We start from the raw sequence: 19,421 nt of genomic DNA, 5'->3' as shown, positions 1-19,421 counted from the left end.
CTGCTCAGTCTCTTGTGGAGTCAACCTGTGGAGTCAACCTGTGAAGTACATGATGACCTTGGGCTTGTTTCCTTAGCCTGCCAGCGATGCAAGACTAAAATCAAGAAGAGCATCATAATCGAAGGAAGGGCAAGATAAAAAATAATTTTTCTTTAATCTTAGTGCTGATTTTTTTCAGATGATTTTGCTTAAGAATTCAATTTGCAGATGACGAACATATAGCACGGGCACCTTAAGTAGGGCAGACAGCAGATTTGTGGCACTTCTAGATAGGGGCAAAAGAGTCCATGAACCTGGCTATTGCATAGTTAAAGACCTGCACTCCTGCCTGCTCCCCTAACTTAGAAGTTTAAAGGCAAAACCCAAGGCTGCATGTGTACACATTAGAGTATCACTAAAACATTCTTTGAGCACTTGGCATGTGTGCGGCTGAGATGATTTAAATACTAATGTGTTATACTTTAGGTATTAGCCACTTTGCAAGTCTACTGAAAGAGGGGGAGAGAAGAGGGCCTTGAAGTGTGAAAAGCTCTTGTCTGGCCTTTCTGATTTCAGTAAACAAATTAACATTCTCAAACTGAAACCCAAGAGGCTTAGAACTGCTGCACCATTTAATTATTTGTTACACTTTTTTATCTTGGCCTTCATTCAGTGACATCAAGGGTGTAGAATATGTGATTCATCTCTCCTTTTATCCTTGCAATGGTCCAGCAAGATAGGTAAGACCCAGAGAGAGTGACTGGTTCAGTGTCACCTAGCAGTCTTCGTGACAGAGAGAGAATCTGAAGTCAGGTTTCCCCAGTCCAGCATGCAAATGTAATACATAATATTAATAACCACTGCACCACCCTGATTGGATTTTGTCCTAATTAAATAGAAAATATTTGCATTTGTAAACTCCAGCAAGTAGTGGCTGAATCAGGCATTCTGTTTACCGTCTCTGGTGTTCCTTTCCCTGGGCCTCCTCCAGCAGTGCAATGAATTTCCCAGCTTGAAGCTGATTTAAAGCCATGTTCACTCAGACAGTGAACTGATGGTTGGTGGGAGTCTTCGTTTTTTCTTCCTGAATATATTTATTCACTTGCTACCGTAGGTTCGTGTGGCAGGCTTCAATTACATTGGGATGGGCAACTCCACCAACAAGAAAGATGCCCAGACCAATGCTGCTAGAGACTTTCTCAATTACCTTGTTCGGGTGAATGAGATCAAGAGTGAAGAAATTCCGGCTTTTGGGGTACGTGGTTTTGCATTTATGCCTCCTCTGTTGTATATTTTGCCACACTTTGTGCTTGTATCAGTTTTGCAGCTAAGAAGAAGCAGGATTCCCATTCCAAATGCATTTTTAAAATCTGCAAGGTGGGCAGTATTCTGTTTTTTCAAAATATTTGTCCTGAGTTGAGCTCATTTATATAATTGACATGGTTGATTTCAGTGGAGATAGTTGGTGTATTACAGAGTGTAGAGTGTTTTGAAAAAAAAATGGGCAGAACTGGAAGGCAGAGGGGGGAACTACAGATACTGAATGGACAAGATCTGTATGTTGGACTGTTTACTTACCATTAATTCCCTGGTACATTTATTTGGGAATAAGATTCATTCAGTTTAAAGGAGTTCATTCCATAATCAGCATGCTTCTTTGCCTTAGAAGCCTTAGTTTTTGCCAGGTGTCTTTGCCTCAGTTTTTTCTTGACACAGCCAGATGAGGCTGAACCTTGCTTAAGAAGGTGAGAAAAAAACTTGAGCTCAAGAATGCAGGTTCTATGACCTGCAGTGCTCACAAATGTACATAAATGCATGCTGTCCAACTAAGATGCTGAACTGAAGTAATGTTTTGTTAGGAAGCATCTGACGTACAAAGATTCTTGGTTTTTTATTACTACTGTTTGCTTTGTAGAAATGAAAGTTATGAATTGAAATAAAACCCTACAAATGTAACTGTGGAAACTTTGGACTTGAGGTTGTTCTGTGCTTATTAGACCAAGCAAATAAAATACACTGTTTCAGGAATTACAAACTGAACAATTGTTAAAAAAGAAACCTACATTTGGATGGGATTTTCCACCCTTTTTGACATTTCATTCCCTCCAAGTAAGAAATAAGAGGCATCCACTTTTCCAGGAAGTGAGATACCTTAGAGTCTAAATCCACATGATTAACCATTGAAGAGATCTTCTTCATAAACATAAGGTCCCAAGTTTTGAGTTTCCACAGCGTTAAAGATAGTGGCTTATTTTTCTTCCAATTTGCTGTAGTACCCAAATGTGCAGTTTCCAATAAAGCTGAATTAAGTTTAAGGTTTGGAGTATCAATATCCCTTCTATACTCTCTTTCACGTAAAGATGATAGTTCTGTTAGTTGAGGTGCAGCGGTTGAGATAGTTGTATGCTTCCGCATTAGAATATACTCCTGAACGAATATGAGAATTATCATTCATTTTCCTGCATTGCCTTTCTCAAAACCATTACTTTGTGCATTATTGAACATGGTACTTTGATAAAAGACCATTTCTAGTTCGTTGAACAACTATCAAATTTTCAAACAGATGGGAGAGCAGGACTAGGTAGGCACTAGGACCCAGGCAAAGCATTCTACAGCAAAGAAGGTCCGGCATGCTTTGTTCTTTGTCTGCTATTATTTTTATGAACAGCAGAGTATAGAAGGTCCAAAAATAACCGTTTGGGAACTAGTTCTAACTTAACACTACATATCTTATGAATCACCATGAGTACTTTGTTCCAAAATCCTTGAATGGTTGGGCATTGCCACTGGCAATGATAGAAAGATCCCACTTATTCTTTTTTTTCCCCAACATACATTTGGAATCTTTCTACTGAAATAATGCACCTTTTTGTGGGGTAAGAATTTTGAAAGATGAAATTAGGATATTTCCTACCTCTGAGGTGACAAAGATGCTTGGTTGTTGGAATAAGTTGGTTCTTTTCATGAGGAGTGGCTGAATTGCCATTGATAGTCTACTCTTGTTGCTTAGGCCGGAGCTGTGGGTGCTCCTGGTGAAGCTGAAGAAGGTGGGAATGGATCTGATGCACCTCTGGGAGGGCCACCCCCTCCTCATGTCGCTCTCAAAACAGAACTGGGTAAGGTTTTGAACATCTACTGCCTGTGTGTGTTTCTTATCTTGAGCTATGTAATGGGACAGAGTGTGTGAATGAGAGGAGAAGGCTACCTGTTGTGGTTTTTTTAGTAAGTATTCTCAGGATGTGTGCTTCAGCTACTGGGAAACATTTGCATTTTCTTCCCTCTTAGATGGCGTTCCTCCTTTCGGACCTGGAAGCTCCGGCTATGCTGGAGCTCAGTGGGACCGTGGAGCAAATCTGAAGGATTATTATTCAAGGAAGGAGGAACAAGAAGCCCAAGCAGTAAGCAGTTTCCTTCATAAATTCCGATTAACTAACTTCGGTATTCATTCCAGTTCCAGGTTCCTTCATAATCTGGGTTGGCACTTCTTGACCCAGAGGGAACACTTCTTTGTTAGGTTTATGTCTGCAAAGTGCAGCAGAGCAGCTAAATAGTTCTACAGATAATGTTCAGAAGAGCTGCAGTTTCTATTTCTTGTATGAAGAAAGATGTTGATTACAGTTCCCAACAAAATTGTCTACACTTTGAGGTGGTAATGGGAGTGAATTTTGTGGATTGGCCCTTGTGTGTGTTTGTTCAATGCGTTCAGAACCCCTAGCATGTGCATCCAGATGAATTATTTTTAGGATTGCTGTTAGCTTTGTTGTAAAAAAAAAGCCTGGTTTACAGGAAAGCAGAGCCGTAAAGGAAAGACTGTTTTGTATTGCATCAGTGTGTGCTTGAAGAGTATAATTTGTAAAATTACAAGTGAGTTGTTTCTACTACCAGACTTTGGAATCAGAAGAAGTAGATTTGAATGCTGGCCTTCATGGGAATTGGACTTTGGAGAATGCCAAGGCACGCCTGAACCAGTTTTTCCAAAAGGAGAAGATTCAAGGAGAATATAAATACACTCAAGTGGGACCCGATCACAACAGGTTTGCCATTTTTCGTTCCTTGTGTTGGTGATTAACATTAGAAATGCTTCTTAGTGAGAAATTCCTTGTGGCTGTCCCAAACAGCCAGTGTGTGCTGTATACTTCTAAATATGTGAAAGGTGTTGCCTTAATACATGGGTCCCCAGTACTGGGAAATTTGAGAATGGTGGGTGGGTGCCACTAGTGGTGGCAAACCTTTGGCACTCCAGATGTTATGGACTACACTTCCCATCAGCCCCTGCCAGCATGGCCAATTGGCAGGGGCTGATGGGAATTGTAGTCCATAACATCTGGAGTGCCAAAGGTTCGCCACCACGGCACTATGGAAAGGCTGCCAGAGGGGCTGTAGCCTATCAGAAAATACCAAGGAGGTTGCAAACCAACCATTCTCCTACAGTGGAGGCAGCTGTTTCTCGATGGCTTTTAAACTTTATTGTACACAGCACGTCAGGGCGAGCCTTTCTCTTTAATATGCTTGTTTTCTACATGTGTTTTTTAATGTAGTGGATAATTTAAAAATGCAGCTTGTCCCATTTGTATCCAAAGTAGGATAGTCACACAAGAACTCTCCATTGTGATTTGCTGATCACAAAAAAACAAAACTGTTACCGTCTTGGGTGATGCTATGGGTGACTTTGTTTCTGGTTTTCTTTGCAAAATGAAACCTGTGAACATGTGAAACAGACTTGCAGCATCCTCTGCTGCCCTCCACTGCTTCTCCCTCGGCCAGTCCCCCCAGCCACTTCCCATCATAGCCCAACAATCAGTGGGTGTTGCCGTGGCAACTGACAGCTCTCCCCACCCTTAATACTGTTAAGGGAGGAGACTGAAAAAGCTAAGGTATCATCAGTACTTTTTAAAATCCTGAGTCGTGAAATAAAACAGACAAGGATTGTGAGGCCATTACCTTAAGGCAAGGGCTGGATGTGACATTGCATGGGTCATTGATGTCACATTCAGGGTTTTGTATTACTGTAGAGTTTCCACAACATCCGCCAACGTCATGTCTGGGTTGTCACTCAGATATGTCGTTGGTGTGTTGTGCAGTGTCATTTATTTCTGCCCCCGCTATTTTCCTGCTAGGCCACACACAAAGCCAAGCGGGAGGACTCAATTGGCAGATGGAAAACCCACAAGAAGCAGACAAATAGCATGTCTCTGACAGGCAAATATAGCTTCAGTTGCTTGTCTTGCAGGTACAGCTGCTGTTCAGATAAGCGACATATATCATGTGTTGCATATTGGTAATGCCCTTTCAACTGTTAAGTCTCAGTTGCTCAATTTAAGTGTATATCATTTAAAAAAATTTTCTTCCACCTTCCATTGGGGATTCCATTCAGGCTTTGCACACCTGAAACATTGACAGTAGGGCTTCCCCTTCCCCACTGGCTCTGCTCCTGTATGTTTATCAGCAGTTTGACCTGTAGCAATCGAGCAGGCGAACCTTCCTGCATCAGTCTATCAGGAGAAACTTCACCTGCTTAATTCTGCATATTGGGCCATTTCTGAAGACTCAGGAGCAGGGTTGGTTGAACTGGCAGTCCTCGTGGATGTAATTGAGTTCAGAAGATTGTTTCCCCCCACTGTAGCTATGGGAGCTGTTGCTGTTTGCAGTGAAGGCTGCTCCTGGAATAGAAAGCTAGAAATCCATTTGTTTGATGAAAGTTGCAGTTGGGTGACGGTATGTTTCTTAGCCTGCTTGCTGATTTTTTTTTCCCAGAGAGCATTCCAGGGTGTAGTATTTATTACTCCCAGGAGGGCTCGGACGGATCAGTCTTGAGTTTTCAGAGAAGAAAACATTGGATTGGAAACATGCTCTGCTATGTCCTTCTGTTTAGATTTCTCCAAAACTGTTTGTGAAGCAAAAAGTAGGGTGGGAGATCAGACATGGGGTATGTTCTGATTACCATGCAAGGATGGCTGTGGTTACTTCAATCAGGATTGATTGAGAAGGCACAGGTGCTATTTGTTAAGGACACTTGTACGTCATCCAAAATTTCTCTTCTTATTTCAAGTCTTAACATTTGCGATTGGAGATTCTTTGCCGCAAACAACACCTGGCAGTATACAATTATTAAATGCAAGCATGTTTTCCTGGGGTTCAAGACAGGGTTTTCTCATGAAAAGTGGCACGGGAAGTCAGTTCCACAGCAGCATTACAACCCGAGTTCCATGCTGAAAGGGGTGGGTGACGGTGACACCAGAGGCTTTTTTCTCGTTCACACATGTGCTGCTGCTTAGGCTGAACTAAGCAATCACATGGGAATCTATTGTAAATTGACTTCTGGTGTCACTGTTCCCCCCCCAGGTGGAGGACAATGAATTGAGTGCTGAATATAAGCCTGGCTGAGAAACATACCGGCATCGGTGTCATTAATGAGAGGGTGGCTGTTGTGTCCCTGAGAGCCAGTGGCCTTTTGACTCATGAAGCCGCTGTGCCTGCAGGTCAGTTCACTGGTGGTTTAGGAAGGGGCCGAAGAACAAGCTCTGACTAACGTGTTTTTTGTTTGCAGTGAGTCATGAAGATCTTGCAGGGATGTCAGTGTTTCTTCCTGCAGCATTAGTAGAAATATTAAAATTGAAGTACTGATGGAAGAGAACTGCATCGCTTAAAGTCCAAGTTGACACTCTGGGTTGCATTTTGTAACTTTTAAACTCATGAAAGCACAATTAGAATCTGTTCACAAACATTTCAAGAAGGATTTAAAACAGATTGTATCTAGCAGCGTTGATCCTGGGTGTCTGCTTCAAATTCATGTTGAAAATCCCTTTTTTAGACTAATCTGGACTGCGTAATTAACAGCCCGATTTTCTTGCGTGCCTGTTTAGTAGCAAGTCTCGCTGAGGTTAAATGAGACAGGCTCTGTATTTATGAGTCTTTAGGATTTCATCTAAAGTTCTGTGGATTGCAATGGCTCCCACTGTAAGATGAGCATGTTTAAGAACACAGCCTTGTTTAAGGAAGCCTTTTGCATAATTTTCAAAGATGTTTAAAAACAGAGTATGTTTTGCCAAATAAAGGGATTCCTATTTGCAGACAGATCCCAGAACACTTGAAACAAGGTTCTTACGGATAGTTGGTTTGGAGGTCAGTCACAACCTTAGATACATTTTTCCTAGATATATTGTTCACACAAATGTTGCCTGTGTTGGGAGAGGTATGTACATTACCCACCTTCTCAGTCAAGTCAGACTTGGGCTCCTGTTGGGGAAGGAGCCTGGATTGGGAACAGAACTTCTGAGGCAGGATTTTAAATGGGGTATTTAAGGTTGAGACTCCATGTGTATGGATGATATAAAATGTGGTTCTGTTCTGTAAAGCAATACTGCAGAGCTCTGTTTTGGCTTGACTGGAGTGTACTTCTCAGAGTATCCTAAAGACCTTTGTATTATTTGGGAGTTTCTGAGTTCATTTGCTGTCTTCTGATCTTCAGAAGACCTTGAGGTTATCTTGATACTGTCATAACCATAAGGTATGGCTGGACGTGCATGTTCGCAAACAGTTGTGCCCATTTTACAGTTTCATCAATTTAAACCCATATTTATAATGGAAGTGGCAATGTTGAGCATATTTACCTTGATCATCCTTAAAAGCTAGAAGCTCTAATGTTGGCTTGGGTTTCTTTGTTTTTTTTGTATGTATTCAGGAGCTTTATTGCAGAAATGACCATTTATGTCAAGCAACTGGCCAGAAGTAAGTATTTATATTATTGGGGGTGGGCATGATTTGAACAGACTCCATCAGAAGGTGTTTCATGTTCTGTTTCAGACTTGCTGCATAGCATAAATAGACTTGCTGTTTCAGACTTGCTGCGTAGCATAAAACAGCATTAAAGAATTGGCTGGGTGGTTCAAAGTATCTTGGTTGGTGCCCCCTGGTTTCTGGCCAGCGTGGTGTAGTGGTTAAGAGCAGATGGATTCTAATCTGGAGATCTGGGTTTGATTCCTTACTCCTCCACCTGAGTGGTAGAGGCTTATCTGGTGAACCAGATAAGTGTTTCCGCACTCTACATTCCTGCTGGGTGACTTTGGGCTAGTCACAGTTCTTCGGAACTCTCTCAGCCCCTCCTACCTCACAAGGTGTCTGTTGTGGGGAGAGGAAGGGAAAGGAGCTTGTAAGCCACTTTTAGTCTCCTTACAGGAGAGAAAGGTGGGATATAAATCCAAACTCTTCTTCATCTTCTTCATGAAGTAATTGTCTTTGTTCATAGTCAGGGAGATGGCCTTTGCTCTGCTTAGGTGCTCATTGACCTGGTAGAAGGCTGGTAAATGCAGCAGGTGGCATGGAAGTGATTGAGAACACTGTAGTACAAGTGTTGCATACAAATGACCTGTTTAGAAATGTGTGCTCCATATGCTTCTCCTATTCTTGTACGTTAAAACTTCTCCAGAGGTTTTTTGAAAGCAGGTGACCTATTTTTTAGTGCATATTTGGCCCCATCCATCCTTTATAGAGCTTAGACTGGGGCACACGGTTCTCTCCTCCTGCATGTTTATTCTCAAGCAAGCCTGTGAAATAGGTGAGGCTGAGAAAGGTCAGCTCAATTTCACCCAGAAAGATTCTTGGCAAATAGGGATTTGAACCTGAGTTTCCGTGGTCTTACTCTGGTCTCTGCACCAATTTGGCTTGCCTCCAGATAACTTTATAAAGGAGGCTGGTAATGCTGTATTTGCTGGTCTTTCGGTTGTTGAAAATGTTCACATCGGGAGACCTACATGTGCATTTGCAGTGAATGTTGTGAACTCTTCTCAATAGAAGACCTTGAGGCATTCCTTCTCCACTTGGATGGTACATTTCCGTAGAGATTTGGCTCAAGTCTCAGCTGCACCACATCTCCGCTGACAGCATGCCTGAAATACACAACGCAGCTGTGCTCTTGAGCTATTTCCATTTATGTTAAAGGTTTTATAAGGGGAGTTTCAGAGGACTGAGTGATGTTTTGTGGAAGCATGATAGCTAAATGAGACTTCCATGTTCAGAGGCATTGAATCTTTGGATGACAGTTATTTGGGGCAGTGTAGGAGGGGCTTTGGTCTCTGAGCCCCTTTTGGGGCACCAGGTCAATCCCTGGAGGAAACAGGATGCTGAACCAGATGGACCATTGGTCTCATCCAGGAGGGTGGTTCTTAAAAGACAGGAGCTTTGGAGGAAGGCTGGTTTGGGCTTCCCAACATAATCACCCAGTTGTGTGATGCAGCTTTAATGGACTGTATGGCACAGTAGTGGGTGTGTTAAAGATCTTACACAGGCAAATTCAGGAGTTGCTGTCACAAGATTGTAGCTGTGAGCAGAGAAACTTAAGAGTGATTTAGCCACATCATTTTCTCCATGATCTCTGATCATTTGTAGGTCTATTTTTCTGTGAGTCTCTGAACTTCAAAAAAACAAAAAAATCCTCCTAATACACAAGCCTCAATATAAAGTGCACAGTGCGTTTATTGTGCTAGTGTGATTCCTAAGCATCCACTTATCACTATGAACTATTGCCTATATCGAATACATAACAAATACTTATTATCAAACATACAACTCTTACTCATAACATACAATTAAGGCATATAATTAAATATAGAAACATACAAGGAACCATTGAGAATGGTGTTAGCCCTTAATTTTGAAAATATTACTAACACATCGTCAATAAAGCGCTTGAAAAGTTTGATATGATCCCAAAAAGGGTTCACTTGGGGATTACAGAAACAAGTCTTCTCCAGCCTGTCCATGTACAGAAAGCAGTGGCTGGTGCAATCCCACATCCCATATTGGCCCCACAAATTATGGGCATAATAATAATTATCAAAACAAAAATAGGCCTTTTAAGTATTATTTCTGCTAGTTCTATTAAAAGATGAGTAGGTGGATGTGGATCAGTTCTGTTATTAAGTACCTCCTCTGGTATACCATGAGCTTCTTCTTGGGGGATATTGGTATAAAGTGTTACCACATCCATGGTCAAAAGGGTAATATTAGGAGAGCAATACATAGCCTCAAGCTGAGCAATTAAATCCTGAGTGTTGTATGTTTGGTAATAAGTATTTGTTATGTGTTAGAATTAGGCAATAGTTAATAGTGGTAGTCTGTTAGGTATAGTGATAAGTGGATATTTAGGAATCACACTTGCACAATAAACGCACTGTGCACTTTATATTGAGGCTTGTGTATTAGCGTGATATATCTTTGTGTTTTGGAACTTATCCACTATCCACTATTGGATATTAGTTTCTGAACTTCACCCACCTGAGAAGAACTGACAGTTTGCTTAGAAGTTCACTTGTCCTTATTAGCTAGGCAGGTTACTAAATTTACTTAACCGTTCAGGACCTCCACCAAAGCACCAGCCACCTGCTCTACAGGTTTGCATGCATTTACCCAGGGTTGTACACAGTTCTATGAGATCCTCTTCCATGTCTCAAGCCATACCTGTGTTGCCTCTTTGGAAGTACTGGGATAAGCAGTCAGACCTTGGCTGGAAGGCATAAGATGGTTTCTTTTGCCTTTGGGGGCTCTGTTGTCAGGTGTGTCACCTGTCTTCACCGCACTCACATGTGCTGTACCCAATTCAAGTACCTAGCCTTATAACCTCACGTATTGGATGACAGATTCACTCCAACTGCTTTCTCTGTCTTTTGTTGTATAAATCAGAATTTGAATGACGAATGCCTCTGAATGAGGTGGCTGATTGTACAGGACCCTGAGCAGGATAGCACAGACTCAACTTAGATGCTGTAGTCAACCACTTCTCAATGTTTGCCCCTTGATCTGTAATCTGGTTATAAAGCAATTAGACTGGTGGCGAAATTTCAGGTTCCCAATATTTACTTGCTGTGGTGACAGTGCTAGTCCTTTAAAAAAAGAAAGAAGAGAATCAGACACATTTGTCTTGCAGCCATCCTACTAAGTGCTTCTGTGTTGCAGGAATCTTTGCTCGTGAGCACGGCTCGAACAAAAAGCTGGCAGCACAGTCCTGTGCTCTGTCTTTGGTCAGGCAGCTCTATCACCTGAACATCATTGAGCCTTACACTGGGCAGACCAAGAAGAAGGAAGGTGAATCGGTGAGTCCTCTGGGCAGTGCCCTGTAATTGCTGCTTTTCCTGTATATGTATGCTGCAGATGTCTGTTGGGCTGCTGATAAAAACGATCCCTGATAAGAAGATCCCTCCTGGATCAAACCAGTGATCTAAAGTTGTTTCCTCCAGTGGCCAGCCAGATGACCTAGAGGCCTATGGCAAGGGCAGAGAGACCAACACCTTCCCTTGTTGCTGACTCTCAGCAACTTCAAAGGTATACTGCTGGTCTCATTTGGTTGTCGTAGCTAATAGCAATTGACAGACCTATTATCTGTGAATTTTAAAGCAAGATCTACCCTGGTTAGTATTTGAAAGAGACCCCCAAGGAATACCAGGGTTGTTATGTGGAGGCAGGCAGTGGCAAACCACCTCTGAGCATCTCCCGACAGGGTTGCCAAAAGTCAGCTGTGACTTGATGGCAAAAAAAAGAGACTAAAAGAAAAAAGAAACTGAATAGCTATCAATGTATCACACACCAATTGTCATTTTTTTCTAAGCTGAAAAGTTTCAGTCTCAAATCTTTTCACATAAGGCAAATATTACAAACTTAATCATGTTTATCGAGCTTTTCTGTACCCTTTTATTTTCTGTTTCAGTTTTCTGTTCTTTTAGTCCTGCTGTTCAGTCCTCAAAGGCCTCTGAAGAGATTAGTAAAATAATTTAAAAGATCCATTTTACAATAATAATACTGAAATCCATAACTGAATTTTGTTTGAAGAGAGCCAGCGTGGTGGTTAAGAGTATCAGACTAGTCCAGGGGTCTGCAACCTATGGCTCTCCAGATGTTCATGGATTACAATTTCCATCAGCCCCTGCCAGCATGATTGAATTTTTAGTCCATGAACATCTGGAGAACCATAGGTTGCAGACCCCTGGATTAGTATCTGGAAGCCTAGGTTCAAATCCCCATTCATTCCATGGAAGCTCATTGGATGATCTTGGGGTAGTCCCATACTCTCAGTATCATCTACCTCAAAGGGTTGTTGTGAGGATAAAATGAAGGAATGGAGGGGAATGTAAGCCGCTTTGGGTCTCCAGAGATTTTTGCATGATTCTATGTATCACAACTCCCAAGATTCTTTTTTCCTGATCAGTCACTTCATGTCAAATCCTATCAGTGTAAATGTTAAGGACTTTTACTACAGGGTGCATCATTTGACATTTACTTATGCTGAACGTGTCATTTTGTTGCCCGCTCGCCCAGGTTAGGGGAGGTCTTCTTGGCGCTCTTCATAGTCTAATTTGGTTTTAACCATTCCAAATCATTTGATGTCACCTCCAAGCTTGGTCACTTCGGCAAATTTCATGTGAAAACGCCTCCTTTCCAAGGATCATAATCCAGAAGAGGCTGTGAAATTGCTGCAGTGTTCTAATCCTCTTAACTGAGATGGATACATGGGCAGCTGGGTGAGGAACTTAAAGTAGTAAGAACTGAAACGAGTGACAGAAGAAAGTGCTAAGAAGATGTTCCCAATCTAGCGAAGACTCCTCGGAAGTTGATAGCCTTTGTGGGCTGTTTTTCAGGATCAGGCTGGTATTACCTGGCTTAACATTTGGTCATTGCATATCTTAAAGATGGATTTCTGTCCTGTTCTATTTCTTTTCTCACCCTTTTCCTTATGGAGCAGATCAGGGTAGGGCACGCTAATTATAATTATCAAAGGGATGATCCTGTCAAAATCACATTGCTCTAAATGCTGTTAATTTCAGTGGGTGAAATTGTTCTTTTTGGCAATATCGTATCAGTACTTCCATGCTCAGTCTTCCTCATTTTATTAATATCATTCATACTGGCTAGTAAAAGGTATCTATATTGTTTTTATTACTTTTGTTGTTGTTGGATTTGCAATGTTGTTTTTCAGGTTTTGTATAATTTAGCATTTATGCAGTGTTGGGAACTTGGCACCTAAAAGTAATTGTTAAAAACAAGACCAGCTCTAGATGTTTAATATTTCATATTTGGGCTTGTGGCTTTTTTAATTCATTGAGAATATTCCATCATTTTCTTTCATGTAAGCATATTACTGTTTCAGTAAGTGTTTGCTATCTATCTCAGTTTGAGTGTTTCTAATATACTAACTCATGTTAATTCTGCAGATAGAACCTTATCAAGTAAATCTCAGTTCTGATTTGGGTAGTCAGCTGGAAAGTCTTGTCAACGACATGGGTCTTGAAATTGTTTCACCGGTGAGTGTCACACTCTGTATGATGCTTTGTTCCTTCTCTTCCTTTCCTTCTTTCCTGCTCAGATTAGATTTGGCCAGTTTTCACTTGTCCAACCTTTATTTCTCTGACTTGTAGCCTGAAGATCCCAGCTCCCCTGCCGTCCTTAACATTGGGAAGTTGGCCCACTTTGAACCGTCCCAAAAACAGAATCAAACGGGAGTTGTGCCATGGTCACCTCCGCAATCAAACTGGAATCCATGGACAAGCTGCAATATTGATGAGGGTCCTCTGGCATTTGTAAGTCTATGGGTGGCAGATTCTGACCAGCTTTTTTCTGATTTCTGTTGTTTTCCCCTTGACTGAAGCTTCTTGTGGTTTAGCTGTGTCAGATTTCAAGAAATATATTTCCTAAAATAGAGCCTTTTTTCCCATTGCAGGCCACGCCAGAGCAGATAAGCGTTGACATAAAAGGCAACCTTATGTATCAATTGGAAAATGATCAGGAATTGCAGAAAGTAAGTCTGATATTGATTTGGTGGCACAAATGATTTTTTCTGTTGGATGAGCCTCAATTGCTAGGATGGAGTCTGAGAATCTTGATGCTGTAGAACCACTGCTCTTTCAGCCAGAATTCATACAGGGACAGGTGGTCTCCAGGAGCCAAATTAGAAAAGACAGCACATGATGTGCATAAGAACAAGGTATAAAACTTACCAAATACTACAAAAAGGGCTGCTGTCTAAATTTGAGCCCTAGTTTGGTTTCCCCTCAGATTGTTTTGGCTTCCCCTCAGATTGACCCTGGAAATGATTAGAAATTACATTACTCTTAGAAGTGGAGAGCCAAACCATAAGAGTGGTCTGCTAGCAAGCCCAACCTGTAGAATCATAGAGTTGGAAGAGACCATGAGGGCCATCAAGTCCAACCCCCTGCCAGGCAGGAACACACTATCAAAGCGCATCCAACCTTTGTTTAAAAACCTCCAAAGGAGGAGACTGCACAACTTTCCAAGGCAGTGAATTCCACTGTCGAACAGCCCTGACGGTCAGGAAGTTCTTCTTAATGTTTAGGTGGATCTGTTTTCCTGCATCTTGAATTCAATACTCTGTGTCCTAGTCTCTGAGGCAGCAGAAAACAAGCTTGCTCTTCAACATGGCATCCCTTCAAATATTTAAACGTAGCTATCATGTCCCCCTGTTAACCCACACTTCTCCAGACTTAACATCCCCAGCTCCCTCTATGACAGGGGTCTGCAACCTGCGGCTCTCCAGATGTTCGTGGACTACAAATCCCATCAGCCCCTACCAGCATGGTCAACTGACCATGCTGGCAGGGGCTGATGGGATTTGTAGTCCACGAACATCTGGAGAGCCGCAGGTTGCAGACTCCTGCTCTATGAGATGCCTTTCTCATCTCATGAGAGAGGCAGCAGTGGCGTAGTGGCAGGTGCACTCTGATCTGGAGGAACCGGGTTTGATTCCCAGCTCTGCCGCTTGAGCTGTGGAGGCTTATCTGGGGAATTCAGATTAGCCTATGCACTCCCACACATGCCAGCTGGGTGACCTTGGACTAGTCACAGCTTCTTGGAGCTCTCTCAGTCTCACCCACCTCACAGGGTGTCTGTTGTGAGGGGGGAAGGGCAAGGAGATTGTAAGCTCCTTTGAGTCTCCTACAGGAGAGAAAGGGGGAATATAAATCCAAACTCTTCTTCTTCTTCTTCTTTCTCCAGCACCTCTGTCTGCCATTGTCATACTCTGCCCAGTGGTCTGTGCACTGATTACTCTTTCCTCTGTCTGCTAGGAGGCAGGTTCTTTGGCAAAACATTTGACCAGGAGCAGGGAAGCTGAACTTATGAAGCCCTCCCTAATTTCTACCTCTTTCAGGAAGCTTGTAGGTTCCAATGTTGTTGTCTGCAAAGGGAGGAAAGCATAACTAGGTCTCCCTGCCCCCTTCCCCTGATTATCTTTAAAAAGGGGTAGGTGAGTGAACCCTAGACAGAGGATGCTACTTGCAGTAGGGATGGCTTCAACCAGTTGGCAGAAGCTAGGTTGGTAATCATTGCAGGGTGTTCATGGTGACCTGCTTTCTGTCCTAAGATTCTCCAGGAGAGGGATACTCTGCCTGTGAAGAAGTTTGAGCAAGACGTTCTGGGAGCCATCCGCCATAATTCTGTTGTCATCATTCGTGGAGCTACTGGCTGTGGCAAAACCACGCAGGTGCCACAATACATCTTGGATGAATGTATCCACAGTGGAAGAGCTGCAGAGTGCAACATCGTTGTGACTCAGGTGAAGAGCATATTTGTTTGTTTGATTGATTTATGCCTAGCCATCCTTGTAGTCTCTACAAGGCATTGGCAATAAAGAGACCCATGCAAACTAGTTGTGGAAAGCTTTATACTGCAATATGTGGAAAGCTTTATACTGCAATGGCTCCTCTGGTTTCTCCTAGGGTATAGCTTGTGCTGAGATCTTCCCATTACCCTGATACTGGTAGACTCTGTTTTATTTGCTTAAGAGAGAACTGACTCTCAAATTGACTCCTTCCATTCACCTCACCAGCAGGCCTGTTCAAAGAAAGCAGGATGTCGTCCCAGGTGCTGCTGCCTGCTGTGCTATGTGAAGCTGGTTGGGAGGTTCCTGTCCTTTCAGTTTCTGGAGGGGTCTTTTGCTTCACTTCTGCCCCTCTGGCCCTTAAATAGCCATGTTGGGAAGGAAGCCCTTTGGGTCCAGCCTCCCTTGGCAGTGTTGGTTGTCCCTGACAAGCACTAGATGTGCAGCTGACATCAGTGGAGCCACCAAGATGGCCACGACATAGCTATGATTTTGAGCTGTAGCATTAGTTGTTTGTGTGTGCTCTGATCATCTAGGAGTCAGGACAAACCCATTCATTTCCTTGATGCCGTGTTGAATGGGGTTTTTATGATGATAAATGCAGTGTTTCAGGCCTGGGGCAGTGTTTCAGGCCTTGAAATGCCAGCATGAAATTTTAATCACTGCCATGACACAGACTTGCAGATTTGCAAATCAAATTGTTGGGCATCTGGTTATCAAGATATTGGAGATCTTCTGCCCGTCTGTTGGCAAGTCTCAGTCCCAGAACTACAGTAGATGTGTCAAAAAGGACTTCTGTTGGTGAGTTGGTGCAGTTTTCCTATTTCCTCTACACATTTCCTGCCCACAGCCCAGGAGGATCAGTGCAGTTTCTGTGGCAGAACGGGTCTCCTATGAAAGGGGAGAAGAACCTGGGAACAGCTGCGGCTACAGTGTCCGATTTGAATCAGTGCTTCCCCGTCCCCATGCCAGTGTGATGTTCTGCACGGTTGGTGCGTTCTGCTTTTCTGTTTTATAGTTTCTGAGCTGGGGTGGGAGATCCTGTGGAGCTAAGCAAACAAAACAAACAAGAAAAAACCCCTAGTGTTGTTACCCTGGTTGTAAAGAGTGTAAGGAAGTACTGAGATTGTTAGAAACTTATTTTATTCTGGATGTCCATCTGGATGTCCTGGAAGCCTGTAATACGAGAATGCAGATGTTTCCTCCACTATGTTCAATCATTGTGCTCTTTAAGAGCAGCAGTGGCATAGGAGGTTAAGAGCTCGTGTATCTAATCTGGAGGAACCGGGATTGATTCCCAGCTCTGTCGCCTGAGCTGTGGAGGCTTATCTGGGGAATTCAGATTAGCCTGTACACTCCCACACACGCCAGCTGGGTGACCTTGGGCTAGTCACAGCTGCTCGGAGCTCTCTCAGCCCCACCTACCCCACAGGGTGTTTGTTGTGAGGGGGGAAGGGCAAGGAGATTGTAAGCCCCTTTGAGTCTCCTGCTGGAGAAAAAGGGGGGATATAAATCCAAACTCTTCTTCTTTTTCTTCTTCTTAAAATTAGATGAGGTGAGTGCCAAATCTTGATGATGGTGAGGAGGAGATGTGGAGATGGGATTTTTTTCCCCCTGCTCTCACTTTTCCCCTTTATGGGGGGGAATCAGCTAGAGACTGGGTGCCATGTATGTTGGGAAGGAAATAGCCATGCTGGGAAGGAAGCCCTTTGGGTCCAGACCCCTTGATAAAGTCAGTTGTCCTAGACCAGGGCCTTCTCAGAGAGCTTTGGTGAAATGACTACATGCCTGATAACTGCCTTCCCTAATAGCAGATTTGCTTCTTTAAGGCGTCCTCCTGAGGAAGCTGGAAGCTGGGATCCGTGGAATCAGTCATGTGATTGTGGATGAGATCCATGAGAGGGACATTAATGTGAGTAAGATTTGAAATGGTCACCATCTTGTTCTCCTTGTAGGTTTTGTTGTTGTCGTGAGGTGAAAAAAACAAATTATACCACGGTGTTCTCTGCCTTCATGGGTACATTGGGCTGAATCTGGTCAAAAAGATCTGCATGCATTGATGGGGGGGGATTCCTCCCTCCTGTGGCAGACCTGCAGTTCCTCATTTTGCCCTGTCCCCCGGAGCAGAATTTGGGGGTTGTTTGAGAGGCAAAAGGTTAGTAAGTTGTGCTTCCATGCATTGAATTTAAACAGAGTCTAACCCTTTATGTAGTTGCAGCGTTAAAACCAGGTTGCATTAATATTGTTTCCAATGCATGTTTCCATCCTCAGCTATCTGACCTCCTTCCTTCCCAACTTCAGCATGTGGGTAATACTCATCTGAATAGCCCAGGCTGGATTGATCTCGTCAGATCTTAGAAACTAAGCAGGGCTGACCATAGCAAGTATTTAGATGGGAGACCTCCAAGGCATACCAGGGGCACTGCTGTGGAGGCAAGCAATGATAAGCCACCTTTGAACATCTCTTGCTTTGAAAATCCCACCAGTCACCATAAGTCAGATGTGACTTGAGGACAAAAAACTACTGATCTACAGAGTTATTGTAAATATATTATATCCTATGTAAAGCATTTTGAACTTTCCAGTTCATATTAATATTGCTTATTTTTAATTTAGGTCAGCACTTCACTCAGTTTTATAGCAACTGAAGCATTGTGTAATATGTCCATAGTTTCTTAGTCTTGAGATTCAGTAACGTTCTCATCATTAAAAAAACAACCCTAACCTGTTTCTCTCTACAGACTGACTTCCTGTTGGTAGTTTTGCGAGATGTTGTTCAAACCTACCCTGAAATCCGAGTGGTCCTCATGTCCGCCACCATTGATACCAGCATGTTCTGTGAATACTTCTTCAATTGCCCCATCATTGAGGTCTATGGTAGAACTTACCCTGTTCAAGGTGAATGATTGCCCAAGGAAAGTTTTGGGGAAACTGCCCTGTTTGTCTTCTTTCATTTTGCTCAAAACAATGTTGTTTAGGTTTTAGTGTGTCCTGGTGTAAAATTGTCATGCTGTGAAATTATTTTTAGTTGTATTTATGCGGTGTACATGATTGTGTTGCAGATGTCAAAGAGCCAGATAGATCCAGTTTTGTTAATTTTGTGTGTCTAATAAGTAGATGGGACTTTTGCACTGTTCTAGGGGTGGAGTCACACATAGGACACACAAGATTTAGGGGTATTGTATTGTCAAAGGCATTCACAGCTGGAATCACCAGGGTGTTGTGGGTGTTCTGAGTTGTATGGCCGTGTTTCAGTAGCATTTTCTCCTGATGTTTTGCCTGCATCATGATCCTCTGAAGATGCCAACCACAGATGCAGGTGAAACATCTGGAACATGGCCATACAACTCAGAAAACCCAAAATACTTTAGGAGTATTGTTTTTATCATGTTTTCCATTTCATCTTTAAATTTGAGGGAAGTAGGGCTTCATCTTGAAAAATCTGAAATACTTTGAATTGGAGCCTCTATTTGACACTTCAGTGTAGTTAGCTGATACAATCCCTACAGTGACCACGTTTTGTCTGTTGTAGAGTATTTTCTGGAAGATTGCATTCAGATGACAAAATTCATTCCACCACCAAAGGACAAGAAGAAGAAAGATAAGGATGACGAAGGTGGAGAAGATGATGATGTATGTCACTGCAGGTTCTTTTCCCTATTATATTTTAATGTCATCAGTACTCACAACAACCAAAATAATAATATTTATTGTTGCCCTGCCTCTCAACATAACTGCTTGTGGCAGCTTCCGGCAAAAGAATATTGCCTGAAATGTTTAAATCTTGTGCTTAGTCTGGTGGTTCCTGAGGCAACTGCAATAACAACAAAATGACAGTAAA

General features: G+C 42.6%; 1 protein-coding gene across 2 annotated transcripts in view; it reads left to right on the top strand.

Moving 5' to 3' along the window:
* DHX9 (DExH-box helicase 9) overlaps positions 1-19,421 on the top strand; it is a 30,936-nt gene that overhangs the window by 1,908 nt on the left and 9,607 nt on the right. The window contains exons 3-16 of one of the 2 annotated variants that reach the window (XM_048482491.1): positions 1,094-1,234; positions 2,990-3,095; positions 3,265-3,377; positions 3,865-4,013; positions 7,661-7,707; positions 10,930-11,066; positions 13,179-13,268; positions 13,383-13,544; positions 13,685-13,762; positions 15,344-15,535; positions 16,431-16,572; positions 17,410-17,492; positions 18,322-18,478; positions 19,113-19,213. In XM_048482491.1, coding sequence (XP_048338448.1) covers positions 1,094-1,234; positions 2,990-3,095; positions 3,265-3,377; positions 3,865-4,013; positions 7,661-7,707; positions 10,930-11,066; positions 13,179-13,268; positions 13,383-13,544; positions 13,685-13,762; positions 15,344-15,535; positions 16,431-16,572; positions 17,410-17,492; positions 18,322-18,478; positions 19,113-19,213 — 1,698 coding nt within the window. Of the gene's footprint in view, positions 1-1,093; positions 1,235-2,989; positions 3,096-3,264; positions 3,378-3,864; positions 4,014-6,334; positions 6,459-7,660; positions 7,708-10,929; positions 11,067-13,178; positions 13,269-13,382; positions 13,545-13,684; positions 13,763-15,343; positions 15,536-16,430; positions 16,573-17,409; positions 17,493-18,321; positions 18,479-19,112; positions 19,214-19,421 lie in introns of those variants that run through there. The other variant, XM_048482492.1, reaches the window with a different exon arrangement.

The sequence above is a fragment of the Sphaerodactylus townsendi genome, unplaced genomic scaffold (genome assembly GCF_021028975.2).
Source record: "Sphaerodactylus townsendi isolate TG3544 unplaced genomic scaffold, MPM_Stown_v2.3 scaffold_18, whole genome shotgun sequence".
NCBI classification, from domain to species: domain Eukaryota; kingdom Metazoa; phylum Chordata; class Lepidosauria; order Squamata; family Sphaerodactylidae; genus Sphaerodactylus; species Sphaerodactylus townsendi.
The sequence above is the reverse complement of the archived record's forward strand: the minus strand, read 5'-3'. Positions and strand labels throughout refer to the sequence as shown.